The 17607-nt window shown below is 41.7% G+C and overlaps 1 protein-coding gene across 2 annotated transcripts in view; it reads right to left on the bottom strand.

Annotated features, from left to right (window-relative positions):
• Positions 1-1350: 1350 nt before the first annotated feature.
• Slain1 (SLAIN motif family member 1) overlaps positions 1351-17607 on the bottom strand; it is a 42107-nt gene continuing 25850 nt past the window's right edge. For both annotated transcript variants that reach the window (XM_041663482.1, XM_041663488.1), the window contains 4 exons: positions 16266-16607; positions 7232-7387; positions 3500-3782; positions 1351-2421 (listed from right to left, as the gene is read on the bottom strand). In XM_041663482.1, coding sequence (XP_041519416.1) covers positions 2346-2421; positions 3500-3782; positions 7232-7387; positions 16266-16607 — 857 coding nt within the window. In that variant the 3' untranslated portion in view covers positions 1351-2345. The remainder of the gene's footprint in view (positions 2422-3499; positions 3783-7231; positions 7388-16265; positions 16608-17607) is intronic.

Below are 17607 nucleotides of genomic sequence, written 5' to 3'. Positions count from 1 at the left end.
ACTGTCATCCCTGTTCTCCAAATCCTCCAAAGACCCTTCACCTGGTGTGGGGACCACAGTCTGATGACCACCACCTGCTTATCTACCGTGAACTAGGTTTTAAGTTGTTTCCTGTGATTCTACAGTGAGCTATAAAGACATCCATGCTTTTGTGTTATGCAGAATTTCCAGGTTAAAAAACGTCATGAAGTCTCTTTAGGGCTGAGTCTCCCTCAGTTCCTGTCCAGTGCAGGTCAGTAATGTCACCTGCCCAGCTGCCTCTGAGCATGGGTTATAAGGATACCTGTGTACTCTCAAATTCCCTTACCACGGCTCCCTTACCCCGCATGACTCTCCAAATGGAGCATGCTATGGTTTACTAACTTGTTGAAGGTTTTACACTCTCTTTCTAGAACAAGATTATAAAATCTGAGAAGAAGAGACCTTCTCTTTTATTCCCTCAAGGGAACTAGAACTTAAAAAAATTGAAATTAAACAGCCAAACTGAAACTTAACTAAATCCTTTAACTTCTTCAGAATAAAATATATTGGCTGATTCATGTCTTGTATACGATATATGCATATATGGACTAACTTAACGACACAAGTTCACGGGAAAGAATATAGGAGTGAGGCAAACGACCCGAACAAAAGGCAGCGTCACTGTTTGCCAGACACATGCTCGCCCAAGACTGACCTTTTTCCCCCTCTCTGGGACTCAGGGTCTTCGTCTTTAAAGGGGGAACAACAGTGGGTGACTAGATATGAAATTCAATGGATGTAGACAAAACGCTTCACATGGCTGCTACCACTGGAGACGTGCTTGCTAATCATCATTTCCTTTTTTATATATCCATCTCCACACGCCTACTCTTCATTTTCAGTGACCACCATCTTTAAAAGTCCTTTCAACTCTATAGGAACTGCACGGATGAACATTAAAAGTTATTAACCATAGACATCCTTGTTGAAACTTTTCATGACCTCTTCGGATGAGATTATCCAGAACAGCGATTTGAGATTTCCCTGATTCTGAGAAAGCCTGCAAATCCAACCCCCCCAATGGCTATTCCAATCCCCACATACACAGTTCATTTGTACATATGTCCTGCCAGCAAGCTACTTCAGCTCTAGTGGCTTTTCTGAGACCAAGTCTGGTCACAAAACTAAAAGCCGTGTACCTCCTATCAAACGCATTTCAGAAAAACAAAAAGAAAACGCAGTATTCATGACATGGGTTTTCTAAGTGTCTCCGCAATGACCTTATCCAGGAGCATGGCCACAGTGCCTGCTTTTACAGCTGCAACGAAACGAGCAGGGAGGTCTCCCTTTTGAGGCTGCACACTCATGCGTGACCTGATATTGCTGAAATAGAGTCTTTATTTCCGAACATTCCAAAACAGCAGTGTACACAGTAACAAATAGTAAGTCACAGACCATAAGAAAGCATTCGTTAGTGCAAATGGGTTTTGTAAAAGGTCTATCAAAAAGATTTATTTGCTTTAAAATGCATCCATTTCCAGAAGCATCGTTAATAAAACATTACAGTTTCATCCTTTGTAATAAAGTATTGAAAATCAATTGTGGTTGAGTAGCAAACATTGCAGGTCTTAAGTGCAATGTGCTTGTGATATCGTCATAAATATGAAACTCATGTAAGACAATAAATTAACAATGAAAAAGACAAGACCGTTTAACTCTGCCGTCTGGCTGTCTCCTTGCAATGCTTTAGATTAAATTGTGCTCATTCAACGTAAAATTATGTCTCAAATTGTATGGTGTATTTTTGCTGATATATCCCGAGAGCTAAAAAAATAGTACCTTACCACAAAAATATTTTTATGGCACAAATTTTAAGTTGTTCCATAGTGGTTTACATAGGCATAAAAAGAAATAGGCACAAAAAATAAAATTCCTGTAAACTATAAAAAAATTAAAATTCAAACCATGTCATAGAACCTAGTTGTAAATATGCAATGTATTAAAATGTAGAACGTGTAATGGAAAGATGTTCAGAACATATAAGTAAAACGAACAAGGTACTTTAAAAACCTCATATGGCAAAGCATTATTGATACGTCTCAAGTCTCTCAAAAAGTATTCAGGTACAGAGCAGTTCTACAAAAACTTCCTAGATCTAAGTGTCACGATACCGCAGCCGTGGGTTTGAGAATGCCGCGGTATCTCGGGCAGAGAATAAGTGCAATCATTAGTCTCTGTGATTGGTCCATGGAAAAACAACGCAGTATGCATGTTAACGTGTGAAAGGGGAAGAATATCCCAGCATCCTCTGTTACCCAGCCAGCTAGGTAACACAACCCTCATTTTCACTTCTGTCTTATTCTTCAAGGGTCCATAAGACGGCATCAGTAGCAGCCGTCTCTCCAGTTCCCATCCCTCAGTGTGCTGAGCGAAGACAGGGGCTTCGGGGGCTGCAGGAAACTAGGAGGAGAGGAGGAAAGCAGAGGGGCCGTTAATAATCCCCAGGGTCCCATCACGCTGCTCCCCTCTCCCATCAGCTCCTCCATTCAGTCACGACAAGCTGTTGGCCCTGTCCCAAATGTGTGTCAAGTTACAGCTTTCTGGGTTCTCAGAGTGCGTGCCCATCTGCTGGAGCCCGAGGCCAGAACACAAGGCCACCGGTGTCCCATGCACACAAGTGAACTTTCAATACATGGAAAGGTTTATGACAGAGAAGGAAAAGGTGAAGGCAGTTTAAAACATAGAGCAACTTGATTAGATATATAAGCTCAGGCACACATTGTTAGCTGTTGAAATAAAGATTTTTCTTTCGTAGTAGCAAAGAGCTTGAAAAATATTGAAAAAGTAAATTTAGAAAACCCAATGTTTTCTCAAGTTTGAAGGAAACAGACTCTCTCATACTCTCTGATTGTACTGAGAGTAGAAATCTTCCTCCTTCAAGGGGTGTGTGTGTGTGTGTGTGTGTGTGTGTGTGTGTTTCTTCAGGAAAAAAAAATGGAGGTCCCCAACAATGACTATAAAAGTCACATAATTCTGTCCAGACATAAACATGGTACATCTCTGCATCTACGAAGGAAAATGAGCCATGATTTACTATCACCACCCTTGTCTAAAATGTACCCTTAGAAGGAATTTGATAGTTTTAAGCTGAGAAAAAAAAAATTGCCAGAGTCATCTGGAATTTACCAATACAAACTGACCAGTTCCTGATGAATGAAATTAAGATGCTTCAAACCTTGGACAGAGGCATCTTCGTGAGCACAGACCTGAGGAGGGAGGAATCAAACCACAGGGAACTTGGGGCAGCGGGACGAAAAGCTCTATGGATGGGTGGAGGGACAAGGATGAGGAGGGAGAAAGGCCAATCTGACTACACAGAGACCTAACTGAGAAAGAGAGACCCGGGGTGAGCCGTTAGGGAGAGTGAGCGATGATTAAACTTAGCCGGAGAAAAGTGAGGCTGACCTGCATACATTCTGAATGTCCAAGTATAGAAAGTTATCTGAACTAAATAAACTACAACTGAAGTTATTCTTACCTTCTGACAGGTTGTGCAATTTTGCTCCGAGGCAGGTTGCTCCCATTTATTGCCAGTGAAGGTCTTGGAAGGGCACTGCGGCCCAGGATCCCAGACGCTGCAGCTTTGTTGGGAGTAGGGATTCCCGTGCTGCCATACAGCTGCATGCTGTTGGACGAAGGCACGCTGCTGCTGCCTTGAACGGTTGGACTCACGTAGGCTGTGGCTTTCAGGGGCTGCCGGACAGGCACCGGGAAATGCCCCACGCTGTGAACTCTGTGCTGAATCTGTCCTGGTGATGGGACTGCAGGAGACAAGGAAAGCTGTGTGAAGGACTCTCAACTGCCTCCCAGTTAGATGTGTTTTGTTCACATCCAGAGGAAACTACACTGTCTGAAGAGGTAAGTGATGGACAGGTTCTAAACAAGCATGAGCACACACATTAGGGAAACTCCCCCGATGAAGGTCTCCCATTCTGTCTGTCAGCAACACTATGCCTAAATACACCTGACCCATGAATAACATGAAGGGCAAAAACCAGGTCATAACTTGTGATTTCCCCAAACTTACATCAGTATCCCCCCCTTAACACAAAGCCTTATCAATTAACATTGTCAGATTATACGTAAAATAATTAGGATTTACATGGAACTTTATATTTGTTTGAGTTTCCCTGGCATATGGGGTTGCGTATGGTTTATAAGTGTGCACGTAAATTATTTTTTTTTATTTTTTATCCATGTAAATTAGAACTTCAACTGTTTATAACAGATTTGAAGATATTTATGGTATTAAATACTAAAAATACAATAGCATCTATCTTTATACATTAATTACATATTCTTTTCAACTTTCTCAATTTTTCTAAATTGCAATATTTACCTGCAAGCTTATTCAAATTTTTTTTTCAAATCTCATGAAAAAAAAGAGGTATAAAAGGACCTGCTCAGATCAAATATGTGCTGCTCAAAGGTCAGCTGAATTTAGAAGGCAATTCTACACACAATGTTTTTCCTTCTAGAAAATTTAAGAGACTCTGAATTATTTCAAGACAAATTTGTGTTTGCTTAGAAATTATTAGGATTCCTTTTAAGAGCTGCTATTTTTATTTATTTATTTATTTATTTATTTATTTATTTGTGTGTGTGTGTGTGTGTATGTGCACGCCAGCGTGTGTGCACCAGATGGCTATAAGCCACCTGATGTGAATGCAGGGGACTGTGTCTACTAGACAAACAGGAAGTGCTCTCAACAACTGAGCCATCTCTCCAGACCCCATTAGCATTTCTTGATAGTTGCTCTGAGGATAGCCTCGTGAAAACAAAACATGGGGACAATTTAATAGCTTTAATTATTGAGGAAGTCGGGGTGATGTTTGTAGGCACATTCCTTAAGTAGCATTCATTATGACACTATCTCAGGGTTTATCTGAAAACTAAATTCACTAAAGCTGCTTAAAGCCTTTGTACCTAAAGCCCTTAGTAACCACTTAATTAAAAAAGCACGATTTTGACCTTTGTAGCAGTGGCAAAAATCTGTAAAACGAAGCAAGCAACCTGAGTAACAAGCCTTAAGTTTTTCTCAACATTGGGGATCATTTTACAGTCAAGAGCAATAAACAGGCAGAAATATTTAAGTTTGTGCTCCTTTTCTCTAAGGATGAAGAGGCACAGTTTAGCCTTCGTGCAAAAATTTTTTGTTAATAGATTTTAAATGGAAAAAGGTCTGTTAATTAAAACACAGTTCAATATGTGAATCTGGCTCAACTTCCTTTAAAGCACTATGTATAATAAACCTTAAGCACATATGTTGGTGACTTTCTACAGGGAACACATTAGTGTCCCCATCTCAAGACACACAGCTTCACTAAGTCCTCACAGATGGCCACACGCTGCCTCCCAGGGAAACACCTCCAAAGATAACACATTCCCTCCCTCATCACACTCTGGCCAGTTCGACATCGGAATCACATCCTACGTTTCTTTCTGTGTCTGGATTCCTTTATCCCATATAATGCTGATATGAATACCACATGCTATGATATATAATGTCATAATTATCTGTTTTCCTGATGGTGGAAGACCGAACATTCTCCATTATGCTTTGTTGATACTATGAACAACTAGGTTGGGTATATATAGAGTACCTCAACTGTTAAGGTAAGTGAATTCAGCCGGGTCCCTAGATATTATACCAAAATACAATGATCAACTATATTCTAAATGTCATCTGTAACAGTTGCTCTTCCCTGTCAACTTAAGCAGACTAAAATCACCATGGAAACACATGTCTGGTGTATTAATGAGCATTTTTCTAGAAAGGTTTAATTGAGGAGGAAAGACCTATCCTAAACATGGACAGTGCCATCCTATAGGGTGGGTCCTGGGCAGCAGAGAAAGAGGGCGGCTGGCTGAGTACCAGCATTCACCCCCCTGTGCAGTTGTAATGTGACTGGTCACCTGCTCCATGCCTTCCTCCCATGATAGGCTACACTCTCAATTTGTGAGCCAAGATAACGCTCCCATCCTTAATTGTGTTCTCTTATAGAAACAAGGAAATTAATACACCAAGAAACTAGAGGAAGCTAAATTTGAAGTAAAATACTATTTGCAAAAAATAAATAATTAAATACTTGGAAGTAAGGTTAATTTGAGAGATGTGAAGTCTCTCAAATTACCAAAGATAGAAATCAATGAAAGACTATTCTATATTACGCAGAACACTAAACATGCACCAACACACCCAAAAGTGACCCACAGATTCAACGTGGCTTGAATCTAAGCCACAGATTCAAGGCTTAGGTCGTGGGGGGACTTTGAACTTGGAGCTCTGAGCACTTTAAGAACTGTGAAGACCATGGGAATTTATGGAGATAGGTTAAAAATCTTTTGTATTACCAAATGAACAAGAGCTGGCCAGGGACAAAATATTATTGTTCAAATACAAAAGGGTACCCACAGGCATAGGTGTCAAAGGCTTGGTTGCTATTTTGAAGGTGACAGAAATTTTAGGACTTGTGAGTGGAAGAGGCAGGTCATGGGGTAGGTCACTGAAGGAATATAGCCACTCCCTGTTTATCTTCTGTGTCCTTGCCAATGTGAACTGGGCAGCCATCTTCTCCACAAGTTCATTAACATCTCCCTTGTCTCAGGCACAAAACAATAGAGCCACCATGGACCAAAAAGTTCCTCTGAAAACGTGAACTAAACACATCTTTCTTCCTGAAAAGCACACACCAGGGTTAACACTACATCGCTCATTGACGGGGAAGACAGACAGTAAGTGAGCAACGACCCTGTGGTATACTGGGATGGAAGAGATACAAAGTACCTTAGACACACTAAAATAGATCATCTTTGGGGGGAAATGCTCGGAATGGTAAAAAAAATAATGTGACCAAAGTAACGGCTGGACCAAACTAGAGCGCTTCTCTCTAATAAAGTTGACAGACTGACTGACCGAAAGAAGAGAGTCTGCATGGGTAAGAGGTTTGTATAATGATCAAACTCGTGATTACTTTGCAGGTCTGTTATCCTGGGGTGTGAAGGTGCCCTATAACTTATTAGTAGTAGCAACTGGCAACATGAACCCTGGAGGAAATACTGCTAGATTATAGTGAAAACTAAGTTACAAGACGGAGAAAAGCCTCTCTCATGTGCCTAAGTGAAAGAAAAAAGCAATGGGAAACTAAGTTTTTCCTACTGGTGTTTTGACTAATTAGAATGATCAGCACCATCACTGGGTTACACTTACTGCAGGATGGTACCCTTGAGATCCCACTTCCAGCTCCATGCAAGCTGGAGTCAAAACTCTGACTGCTCCTCACGGTCACGGGAGAGCTAAGGTTGCTGCTGACTGCTGCGGTGCTTGGTGTCCGGGCCAGGTTAGGCATACTTCTTCGTAGCTTATCTAAAAGAAGAACGGGTTTTTCTTAAGTTAAAAACCACACATGAATGCCCCTCCAATCAGAACATGTGCTTTCAAAAGTAAATAAGTAAAACTGTCATTTTGATCAGTGGCACACAGAAAATAGCAAACGGGCTAAGAACTGACCTCTTGTAAGGGCAATATACACCCTAGAAAATGCTAACAGATACGTTGTTGACAAGAGAAAACACAGCATCCTAATCAACTTGCTGTTTGTTATACACCGTAAGTGCATAACACTACATCAGATAAGGTTTGAAATTAACCTTGGAGTCATTTAGAAATGAAAACACTAAAAATAAAGGCACATGCTAATTTAAAAAATAATATGAGAGTCAAAACCAACACTAACTAAATCTTTTGCTAACACGTCAAAATGGAATAAATTAATAAAATTCCCCTCCTCCTTTAAATTTCAATCTAAACTGTCTTATGATGGCCACAAGTTGAATTAACTTCTTCACAGTGTTAACCCTCCCAGTATGCAAGCGGTTTGCACACTCCAGGGGAAAGACCAAAAGACTGAATGGCCTGATTTTGTTTCTTTCCTGCTAGGTGAGTTTTCTGCCACCAGAAGGTGACAGAGAGTTACACATAAACAGCCTGGCTCAGATTTGAAAGTGCCAAACATCTGTTGAAGGTAATTGGTTCTTTACTGAACCTCCGCCTGCCCCATTACCATCAAGTGGGACATCCGGCCACTGAGGCCAACCCGGACCAAGCACTAAACTGAACTTCATCCCTTTCCATTTCAGCTTGGCCTACTCCCCTCCTTTTGGACTTCAGACCCCAGATCCTGTCAGTTCTAATACTCATCAGGCCGGCCACCATCACACAGGTCACGGCCCTTTTCTGTCACCATTTCCACACAATCCACTTCATTGGTTTCCAGGGACCCTGCCACACTTTTCTCAAACACGGGGACACACCGAGCTCAGCTCTACTTCCAATCCATTTTATCGCAATCCCAAAGCCTAAAATTCTGAACAAGGGTCAGATTAGGCCTCCAGATTATAGGCTCAACAGACACAAGACTTATCTCCCGATCGATGCCCCAGTACTGCCATTCAGGCCGTACCAATGGACGGAAGGAATGAAGAGAAGAAATACTTATGGTGCAGAGACTAAATGCCAAGTAGTCTATATACACTAGGGATGCCAAATGAATGAGCCCACCAGTTTCTAAATCTCACTGAACTTATGGTTTAAACCAGCACTTCTTATTGTTTGTTCCATTATCAATCCTAGAGAGAAAAATTAACATGAACTTAAATTCAGTTTCTCCAAAGTGAAGGAAATTAAATATTAACGAATAACATTTTGAAAAGTAGAGTAGAGCTGAAATTTTGAAAGATCACAAACATGGTAATGCCTAAATTTGCAGGAATTCTTTTCTTCACTAAAATCTGTTAAGAATTATCTCCACAAAATATACTCTAATATACACTGGAGTATGCATAACAGGACATACGTCTCATGGTCACTTTATTTTTCAAGCTAAATCAGAAACCAGTGACATACTTGACTCCTCATGATGGACTGAAAATCAAACCAGAGCACTTCACATTTCTCTCCTGATAAACTACAGCATCTTCACTGCTTATATTCCCCAACTCTACCTCTGTCTAGCAACGGTTTGCTCTTTGGTGTAGTCTAGGAACCGACAGATAATCAAGCAAGTGTAAAAAGCACATTACATAATACATATGTACAACAAGGGATTTTGGAAAGTAGTTAAGCCAACCTGCAAACCCACGTTAATACATTAAGAATATATTCAACTCCTGCTTCACAGAGGGGCTCTTCTACACACCTGCTGGCTGCGGAATCTGCCGCTCCCACCTCCCCGCCTCCTGCCATAGACTCTCCTGTCTCCTGATTACTTTTTCCATTATAGTCATTTCCTACTGCTCTCAGAAGATTCCTTCCAATATCCCAGCTATCTAAAACCATTGATAGTTATAGTTCCAAAACACGCATACTGTTTTTCTTGCACTTTCATACCTATAATAAAGGATCGATTAAAATTTTAGAACAAGTCGATAGTAAAAATTATTTAAAACCTACTGTTTATGTCTTAGTTAGGGTTGCTAGTGCTGTGATGAAACACCATGACTAAAAGCAAGCTGCGGAGGAAGGGATTTATTCAGCTTACAACTTCCACATCACTGTTCATCATGGAAGGAAGTCAGAACAGGAATTCAAACAGGGTAGGAACCTGGAGGCAGGAACTGATGCAGAGACCATGGAGAGGCACCATATATAGAATCCAGGACTCAGGGGTGGCCCCGCCCACAATGGGATGGACCTTCCCCCATCAATCACTAAGAAAACACTCTGCAATCTTGCCCACAGGCCGATTCTTCCTCTTTGTTTTTTTCAAAATAGGGTTTCTCTGTAGTAGCTGTCCTGGAACTAGCTCTGCAAACCAGGCTGGCCTCAAACTCAGTGATCTACCTGCCTCTGCCTCCCAATGCAGGGATTAAAGGAATATGTGACCATCTGGCCCTATAGCCCAAACTTATGGAGGCATTTTCTCAATCTAGGCTTCCTTCTCTCTAGTTACTAAAACTAGCCAGCACAATCCACTTCTGATGCTTTCCATTTACTATCTTCTGAACTCAGTACACAGGGTAATAATGCACAGAAAACAAACCTTGGATTCAGGGAAGACCACCTCGAGGCTTCCCTGACCCCCAGAGTTGAGAATAAGCCCAAGGCTTCTCAAGTACAGCACGCACTCTATCAATGACCTTCACACCCAACCCTATGAGAGGTCTATTTTTAATAGTATGTCTTAAATCTTCCCATTCCTATTAAAGGCCCCAGCCCCATACAGCAGGCACTTAAAATAGTCAACAAAGGGTGTGTGTGTGTGTGTGTGTGTGTGTGTGTGTGTGTGCAGAGTATGTGATAAAAGCAAGACATTTAAAAAAAAAACCACAGCTAGGTCTCTTGAACACCACCAAACTGGTGAGAAGAAGAACCTACATCAGTATGAGACTATTTTCACCATATATTGTTTTATATAGCATAGAAGCAGAGGGAAACAATCATATACTATTTATTAGAAAATTGAGCTTCTACTTTTTGAAATTTTAATTCCAGGAGTCGATACTGTGGCTCAGTGGTAGAATGGTTTGTCTAGCACAGGTTGGGCCCTAGGTTGCATTCCCAGTAGTATTAATTAATTAATTGCTAATTAAATAAAACAAACTTAAATGTATTTATTTGCAAAAATCTCCCATAAAAGTTTTAAACACAGCAATGAAAGACTATACCATGAGCACATGCATGTTTTCTTCCTGGAGCTACCAGCTCTTTCCATTCTGCCATAGTTAGTTCATCGTAACATGTACATCTGTTTACTTCCAACTGTATGAAAGCTTCAGACACTCTTGATACTTTAACCCTAAATGCATCTGGATCTCCTAAGAGGAAGAAATGTCTATAGAATCACAATACTTGTTATCACATTTAAGCACAGGAGCATCATAATTCATAAGCAAAAATCTTCCAAATATCTCAAGAATGCCATTTATTACATTCCCTCCCCAACCCATGATCCAGATAAGGTACATACATCATGTGTGGCTAATCTCCATTAATCAAGACACACGGATCTTTAAAAGCAGTCTTTACTCACATTTGGGTTGCAAGCCAATTTCCTAACTCCATAATCCTGAAATATGCCCTTACTAATAAGCTGTCTGAATACAAATCCTTAGGACACTGTGGGCTGAGCTGTGGCCTGTGGTTGAATCAGACCATCAGGAAATATGGTTCACTTCACTGGCAAACAATCTGGAATGTACTCACACACTTTAAAGTCCAAGGACTAAAAAGTAATGTCCTAATTTCATCTTCTTAAGAAATCAGAGATTTTATCTTCAAGGGCCAATAAACAGCAGAAGAAAGAGACTGAGAATAGAATTCAGATGCTCAGGGTCAGGGGGCAGCAGAACTCAGCCTATTGTGGAGCACAGACAGCTCAGGAATCAAGGAGAGTAGTTTCACCTGCCAACACAGGCCTCCTCCCCCCCCACGGAAGGTCACTGTGCTACCAATGACTGCATCCCACTCCTCAAACCCTGAAAGAGTACAGGAGAGTGGGAAAGAATCTACTAAGGTTAGTTACTTCTGTTATCTGATGAAGCATTTACTGTCTGACAAACAAGTCCCAATTCAATGATTCCCCAAAAAATGCATGAAGAACCTTTATGAGCTTTCACTTTTGAAATTAGATAGTGTACGAGCCACAAAAACAATATTTTAAAATTTTATTTCTATATGGTATTTTCTAGCTCCATCCATTTGCCTGCAAATTTCAAGATGTCATTATTTTTTTCTGCTGTGTAAATGTACCACATTTTCCTTATTCATTCTTCAGTCAAGGGCATTTAGGTTGTTTCTAGGTTCTGGCTATGACAAACAATGCTGCTATGAACAGTGAGTGAGGTAACCCAGACCCAGAAAGACAAATATCATATCACTATGTAGGTGTGGCTGGCCTAGAACTCATCATATACCAAGCTGGTCTTGAACTTATTGATCCACCTGCCTCTGCCTCCCCAATGCTAGAATTAAAGGTGTGTGCTACCATGCCAGTTGGGTTTAGTTTGAGTGAGGTATATTTCATCACGATAATTATACAAAATTCAGTACATTTTAAAAATAACATCTTATTGTTTAAAAATTTTATACATGTATATAATGTTTCTTTATCATATCTACTCCCTTCCCTGCTCCAGTTTACTCCAGGATCCCAACTTCATGTCCTCTTTTAAACTTTTTACTATTTTTAAAAATAGAACCAATAGCTAGTAGTTATTCCCTCCCACTTATATTGTTTTAGGGGTTGAGTAAAGTACTGGATATTCTCAAAGTTACCATTTTTCTTTCATAAGTTGGTTCAAATGACATTCTATGGTAACAAACGGAGGCTCAGATATCTGAGCCATATGTTTTAAAAATGTTCAAAAAAGTGTAGGTGGAGTGGGAGAGAAATTTTATTCAGCATATCTACTCCAGGCAATGTAGTATTTATTATTTAATTTATTCCTCATAATGTATTAAAGTTGGGAGAGACACCAGATGGCTTGATGGGAAATTACAGAGATGTTTTCTGAAAGTCACATGTTATCTCTGCTTTGCTTGGCAGCTTAGAAAACCAAAGTTCAGTGACCTGAGAAACTTCAGCGTGGACGGGCTGTGTGGGAAGGCAGGACTGGACTCAGGCCCCGCTGACTTCACAGCCTGTGCTCTCAGCCACGAAGCGGATTCATCAGAAGCACATCTGGAAAAATACCTTTGCATTCCATGCCCCCTCGCATGCAGAACCTGAAAATTCACAACCAGACCCTGGCTGGAGTACGTGCCTGTTTGCCTGCGAGCAGCATCGTAGCATGGGCTTCAGGGAAACCTAATCCTTTCCGAATGGTGTTTGACCAAAGGGTTATCCCTTTTCTAAGGTAGGACAGGCAGCGGCACGGAAGGGAACAATCCCACTGACGATACCAGTTGTACTGTCTGGGTTTGGGTGTCAACTTGATTCAAGCTAGAGTTATCAGAGAGGAAGGAGCCTCAGTAGAGGAGATGCCTTGATGAGATCCAGCTATAAGGCGTTTTCTCAATAGGTGATCATCACCAGGCCATGGTGGGTGGTGCCACCGCTGGGCTGGTGTTCTGAGTTTTATAAGCAAGCAAGCTGAGCAAGCCCTGTGAAGCAAGGCAGTAAGCAGCTCCCCTCTGCAGCCTCTGCATCAGCTTCTGCCTCCAGATTCCAAAACTGCTTGAGTTCCTGTCCTGACTTCCTTCAGTGATGGACTATAGTGTAAGCCAAATAAACCTTTTCTTCCCCAAGTTGCCTTTGGGTCAGGTGTTTCACAGCAATAGAAACCCTAACCAAGAATAACTGGTACCAGGAGCGGGGTATTGCTGTGACAGACCTGAGTATGTTTTAGCGAGGACTGTGGAAGGACTTTGGGACTTTGGGCTAGAAGAGCTATTGAGTGTTAAGAGTTCTTTGTGTTCTGTGGGAACTTGGGAGAAAAATGTTGAGAGCGGTACAGAGGATGGAGCTCTGGCTTGTGAAGTTTCAGAGGGAAGCTTGAAGACTCTTTCGGGGCCATTTGTTATTCTGAATTAACATCTTTTAGTTCCAGTTAGCTGGGGCTTAAGAGTCAGCTGTGATTAACAAGATATCAGGACTACCAAAGTGAAGCTGTGCTTTAATGGGGTACTTGATGCTGGTCAGCTGGCACTAAGAAATAAGCAATGATCAAGAAGAAACCAGTATCTCTGAAGTGAAGTCTGGGAAGCGATTCCTGAGACCCCAGCGAAGCTGTGTTCCAGAGGCGGCCAAAATTGTGCCTCATGTTGGCAGCCAGACTGGGTAATGTGTAGGAGTCACCCAGGCGGTCCCCGCTTTTAAGGCATGAAGGGGTCATGGTAAGAAACTGAGGCTTGGAACTGTGAGAGTACAGGAGAAGGTATTAGTGAAGGGGTGCAGCCTCCGTGGCAGCTGAAGACTCCAGAGTTTTGTACATGCAAATACCATGGGATGACCACCAAAAACAGCAGCAGCAGTGCAGTGAGCCAGCCCAGCCAGAGCCAAGAAGGGAAGCTGTGTGTGCAGAGAGGGAAGTGGCAGAGAAGTGAAGATCAGGAGTGGATCCCAGACATTGGATGGTTGGAATCTGGTTCTGCTTTGATTTGATTTGACTTTGTCCAGCCTGATCTTTCCCTCCTGGAGTAGGAAAGTATTACTGGAGCCCAGAGTTGAGAGATGAGACTGTAGATTTTAAGAAATTGGTTATTTTAAAGGGACTGGAATTTTAATGTGTTTGAATTTGTAAAGACTGTGGGACTTTCAAATTTATTTATGTTTTTAATGTGACATCTTGGGGATGAATAAGAAAGGACAGGTTGTGGCTTAATAGTGATGTGTTTTGTGTATCAACTTGGCCCAAGCTAGAGTTATTAGAGGGGAAGGAACCTCAGTTGAGGAGATGTCCCCATGAGCTCCAACTGTAAGGCCTTCTTTCAATTAGTGATCATCGCTGGGGGAGGGTCTAGCCCACTGTGGGTGGTGCCATCCCTAAGCTGGTAGTCCTGGGTTCTAAAAGAAAGCAGGCTGAGAAAGCCACGAGGAACAAGCCATAAGCAGCACTCCTCCATGACCTCTGCATCAGCTCCTGCCTCCAGGTTCCTAACCCGACTTACTTGAACAGCAATGTGGAAGTGTAAGCCAAATAAGCCCTTTCTCCTCAACGTGCTTTTTAGTCACAGAGTTTCACCGCAGAAATAGTGACTTAAACGAAGACAGCAGCCAAGATGCAGAGTCAGCAGCTGCATGGCAAACTCAAACTGCGGTGCTGGGAAACATCTTTAAACTGTGACACTGTATCCAGTAAGCACGGAGAATGTAGCGCCATCTGGCTGCCATTCAGAGCTTTACTGTTATGACTCTCTTTAGCCAGACCTTAAACTTAAAATCTGAGACTCTCAAGAGAGAAACTCAGAATATAATGCTTTAAATACTTTCAGACTAACTTCCGGTTTCCGGGATAACACAAGTATGGCAGAAGAAACAATGAAACTAGAATGTGCAGCATCTGATCAGTAATCCAATTTGTAGTCACCTTGGTGACATTCAAATATATTTGTTTACTTCTAGACTTTGGGAAATGGTAGGCTTTGATAATTAAAGGCTCTAACTATAGAGGTTCAAAGCAAGTTAAGTAGTTTCTTCCAGTTTTCTAGGCTCTGCATGGACCTTCTACATACACATACACACATGCATGCATGCACGCATACACACATGTGCATGCATACGTGTGCACACGCACACACGCGCGCACACACACACACACACACACACACACACACCAGCCTTAGGACACTACATGCATGTTCCCTCTGTGGTTCTCAGTAGTCATAGAGTCTAATTCCTTGGAATATGAGAAAGAAAATTGTAAAAAAAGAATATGAAAGAGAATTATACCCCATCACACTAACACTACAGATGAACTTTTCACTGACATGCCACATAGCCCCGTCTCTCCAATCCTACTGCTTCACAGATATTAACTTAAAGTTAGGCATCTGAAGCCTGCTTTAATAGACTCCCCTCGTCCGAGTGTGCAAGAGCAGCATCCTCCCAAAGCCTCATTGTCAACACTTCCTATCAGTCTGCGCTAAAACCCACAGTAAGAGGCTATTGATGTTATCAATGCAACACGGGGCCTTCAACTACATGGAGCTCAGCCATGAAGTCCTCAGGCTGCACAATACTGGCTCCCTACAAACAGTAGGACAAACAGCAACATAAAGATTTCCACACTCGAGAGCTGGAGAGATGGCTCAGTCAGTAAAACATGGGCAGTCAGTAAAACACAGGCATCACAAAGCATGAGAACCTGAGTTCAGATCCACCAGCACCCAAATAAAAAGAATTCCTATAATCTCAGCTCTAGGAAAGCAAACAGACACACCAGGGCCTGTCAGGCAGCCAATATAGCCACAGCAGCAAGTTCCAGATTCAGTGGGATACCTGGTCTCAAAAACTAAGGTGAAGAATCATTAATGAAGCCAACAGCCATTGACCTCTAAGTGAATACATGTGCATGAGTGTGTGTGTGCGCTGTGCACACACAAATACACAAAAAGGTCTCCACATCTCAGTGTGATTCTGAGGTGGGATCATCACGGTAGTCTTTCTGAAGTCAGAAATCTATAAAGCTGAGACATAACTAGAAGATGGTCAATTTTAGATGTAAATTTAGACCAAACTGATAGGGATGAAGTTAGATCCAAGAAACACCTGCCAGCGATGTGTTGACGGTATGGCACAACCTACCTCCGTTGGTCCTATTTGGTTGCTGATCTGGAGTTTGGGCTTGAGGTGAATAATACTGTGGCTGCTGGAAATTATTTGAAGGAAAATACTGGGAACTGGGGCTCCTCCTGCAATCGCGGATGCTGGAAAAAGTCTGTGAGTGGGGAATCCCTCTTTGGAAAGGCGAACACCTCGGAAGGCGAGGCTGAGGTGGTGGCAAATGATCAAATTCTTCCTCGTCCTCCAAGCTGTACCGGTCGTATTCTTGATCGCTACATGTCCCTTTTTTTCCTGAACTCAGTGACACACTGGAGCTGTGTCTGGACACGGACGCTGACGTGGAAGCATAGTCTTGCCTGAGACCTGGTTGAAACCAACAATTCATGTTTTTATTGGAAAAATGACAATAAATTACTCAAACAAGTGTACACCATAATTTGTTTCAAGTTATTAAATTTCCCCCTTCAACACAAACAAAAACATACATTTATCTACCAGACACATGTCTAATGTTAACTCAGTCAACACTGAAAAAGACATATTCCCCCTCCAATAAAGGGCAGACCTACCTGCCATGACTGTAAACATCACTACCTCTAGTAGGAGAGGGCCACTTGTGGTCCCCAGCTGCTCAGCCCCCATCACGCAGAAACTGTATTAATTAATTCACTGTTTGACCCATGAGCTCTAGCTTCTTATTGGCTAAATCTTACATATTAATTTCAACCATATCCATTAATCTGTGTATCGTCACGTGCCTGTGGCTTATCCGGTAATGTTTTGGTGTCTGTCTCCAGTGGGAGCTACATGGCTTCTCCCTGACTCCACCCTTCTTTCTCCCAGCATTCAACCTAGCTTTCCCTGCCTACCTAAGTTCTGCCTTGCTATAGGTCCAAAGCAGTTTCTTTATTAATCAATGGTACAGAGGAAAATCCCACATCAGCTACCTATACAATTCTCCAAATTACCCCCTTTCAAGTTTGGAAATAGTTAGAAAAACAGAGTTAGGAAGAAATCTTCACTATAATTATAGTCCCCTGTGATTAGAACAATTAGAAAAAAAAAAACTAATCCCTGACATAGTAAGGAACCTGTGCCCTCTAGAACCTGGGGTGCAAATATTGTCTGGCAAGGTCACCACTCCTGTATTCTTTTGTTACTAGCTAGTGTTTCCTTCATAGTCTGGTCATGTTTTAATGCTTCAGTGGTCTTAGGTCATCTTCAAAATGACTTTAAAAGAAAAAAGAAAATCTGCAACTTTTTCAGTATTTAACATTGTCTATCTCTTTGGGATTACTTAATATCTGACTGAAACTGACATCCAATCATTTACCACGCTTAGACTGAGCACTTAAATTTACTA

This window comes from Microtus oregoni, unplaced genomic scaffold (assembly GCF_018167655.1).
Source record: "Microtus oregoni isolate MIOR12 unplaced genomic scaffold, Mior012 000001F_ref0000356, whole genome shotgun sequence".
Taxonomy (NCBI): Eukaryota; Metazoa; Chordata; class Mammalia; order Rodentia; family Cricetidae; genus Microtus; species Microtus oregoni.
This window is presented reverse-complemented; position numbering and strand designations above follow the sequence as displayed.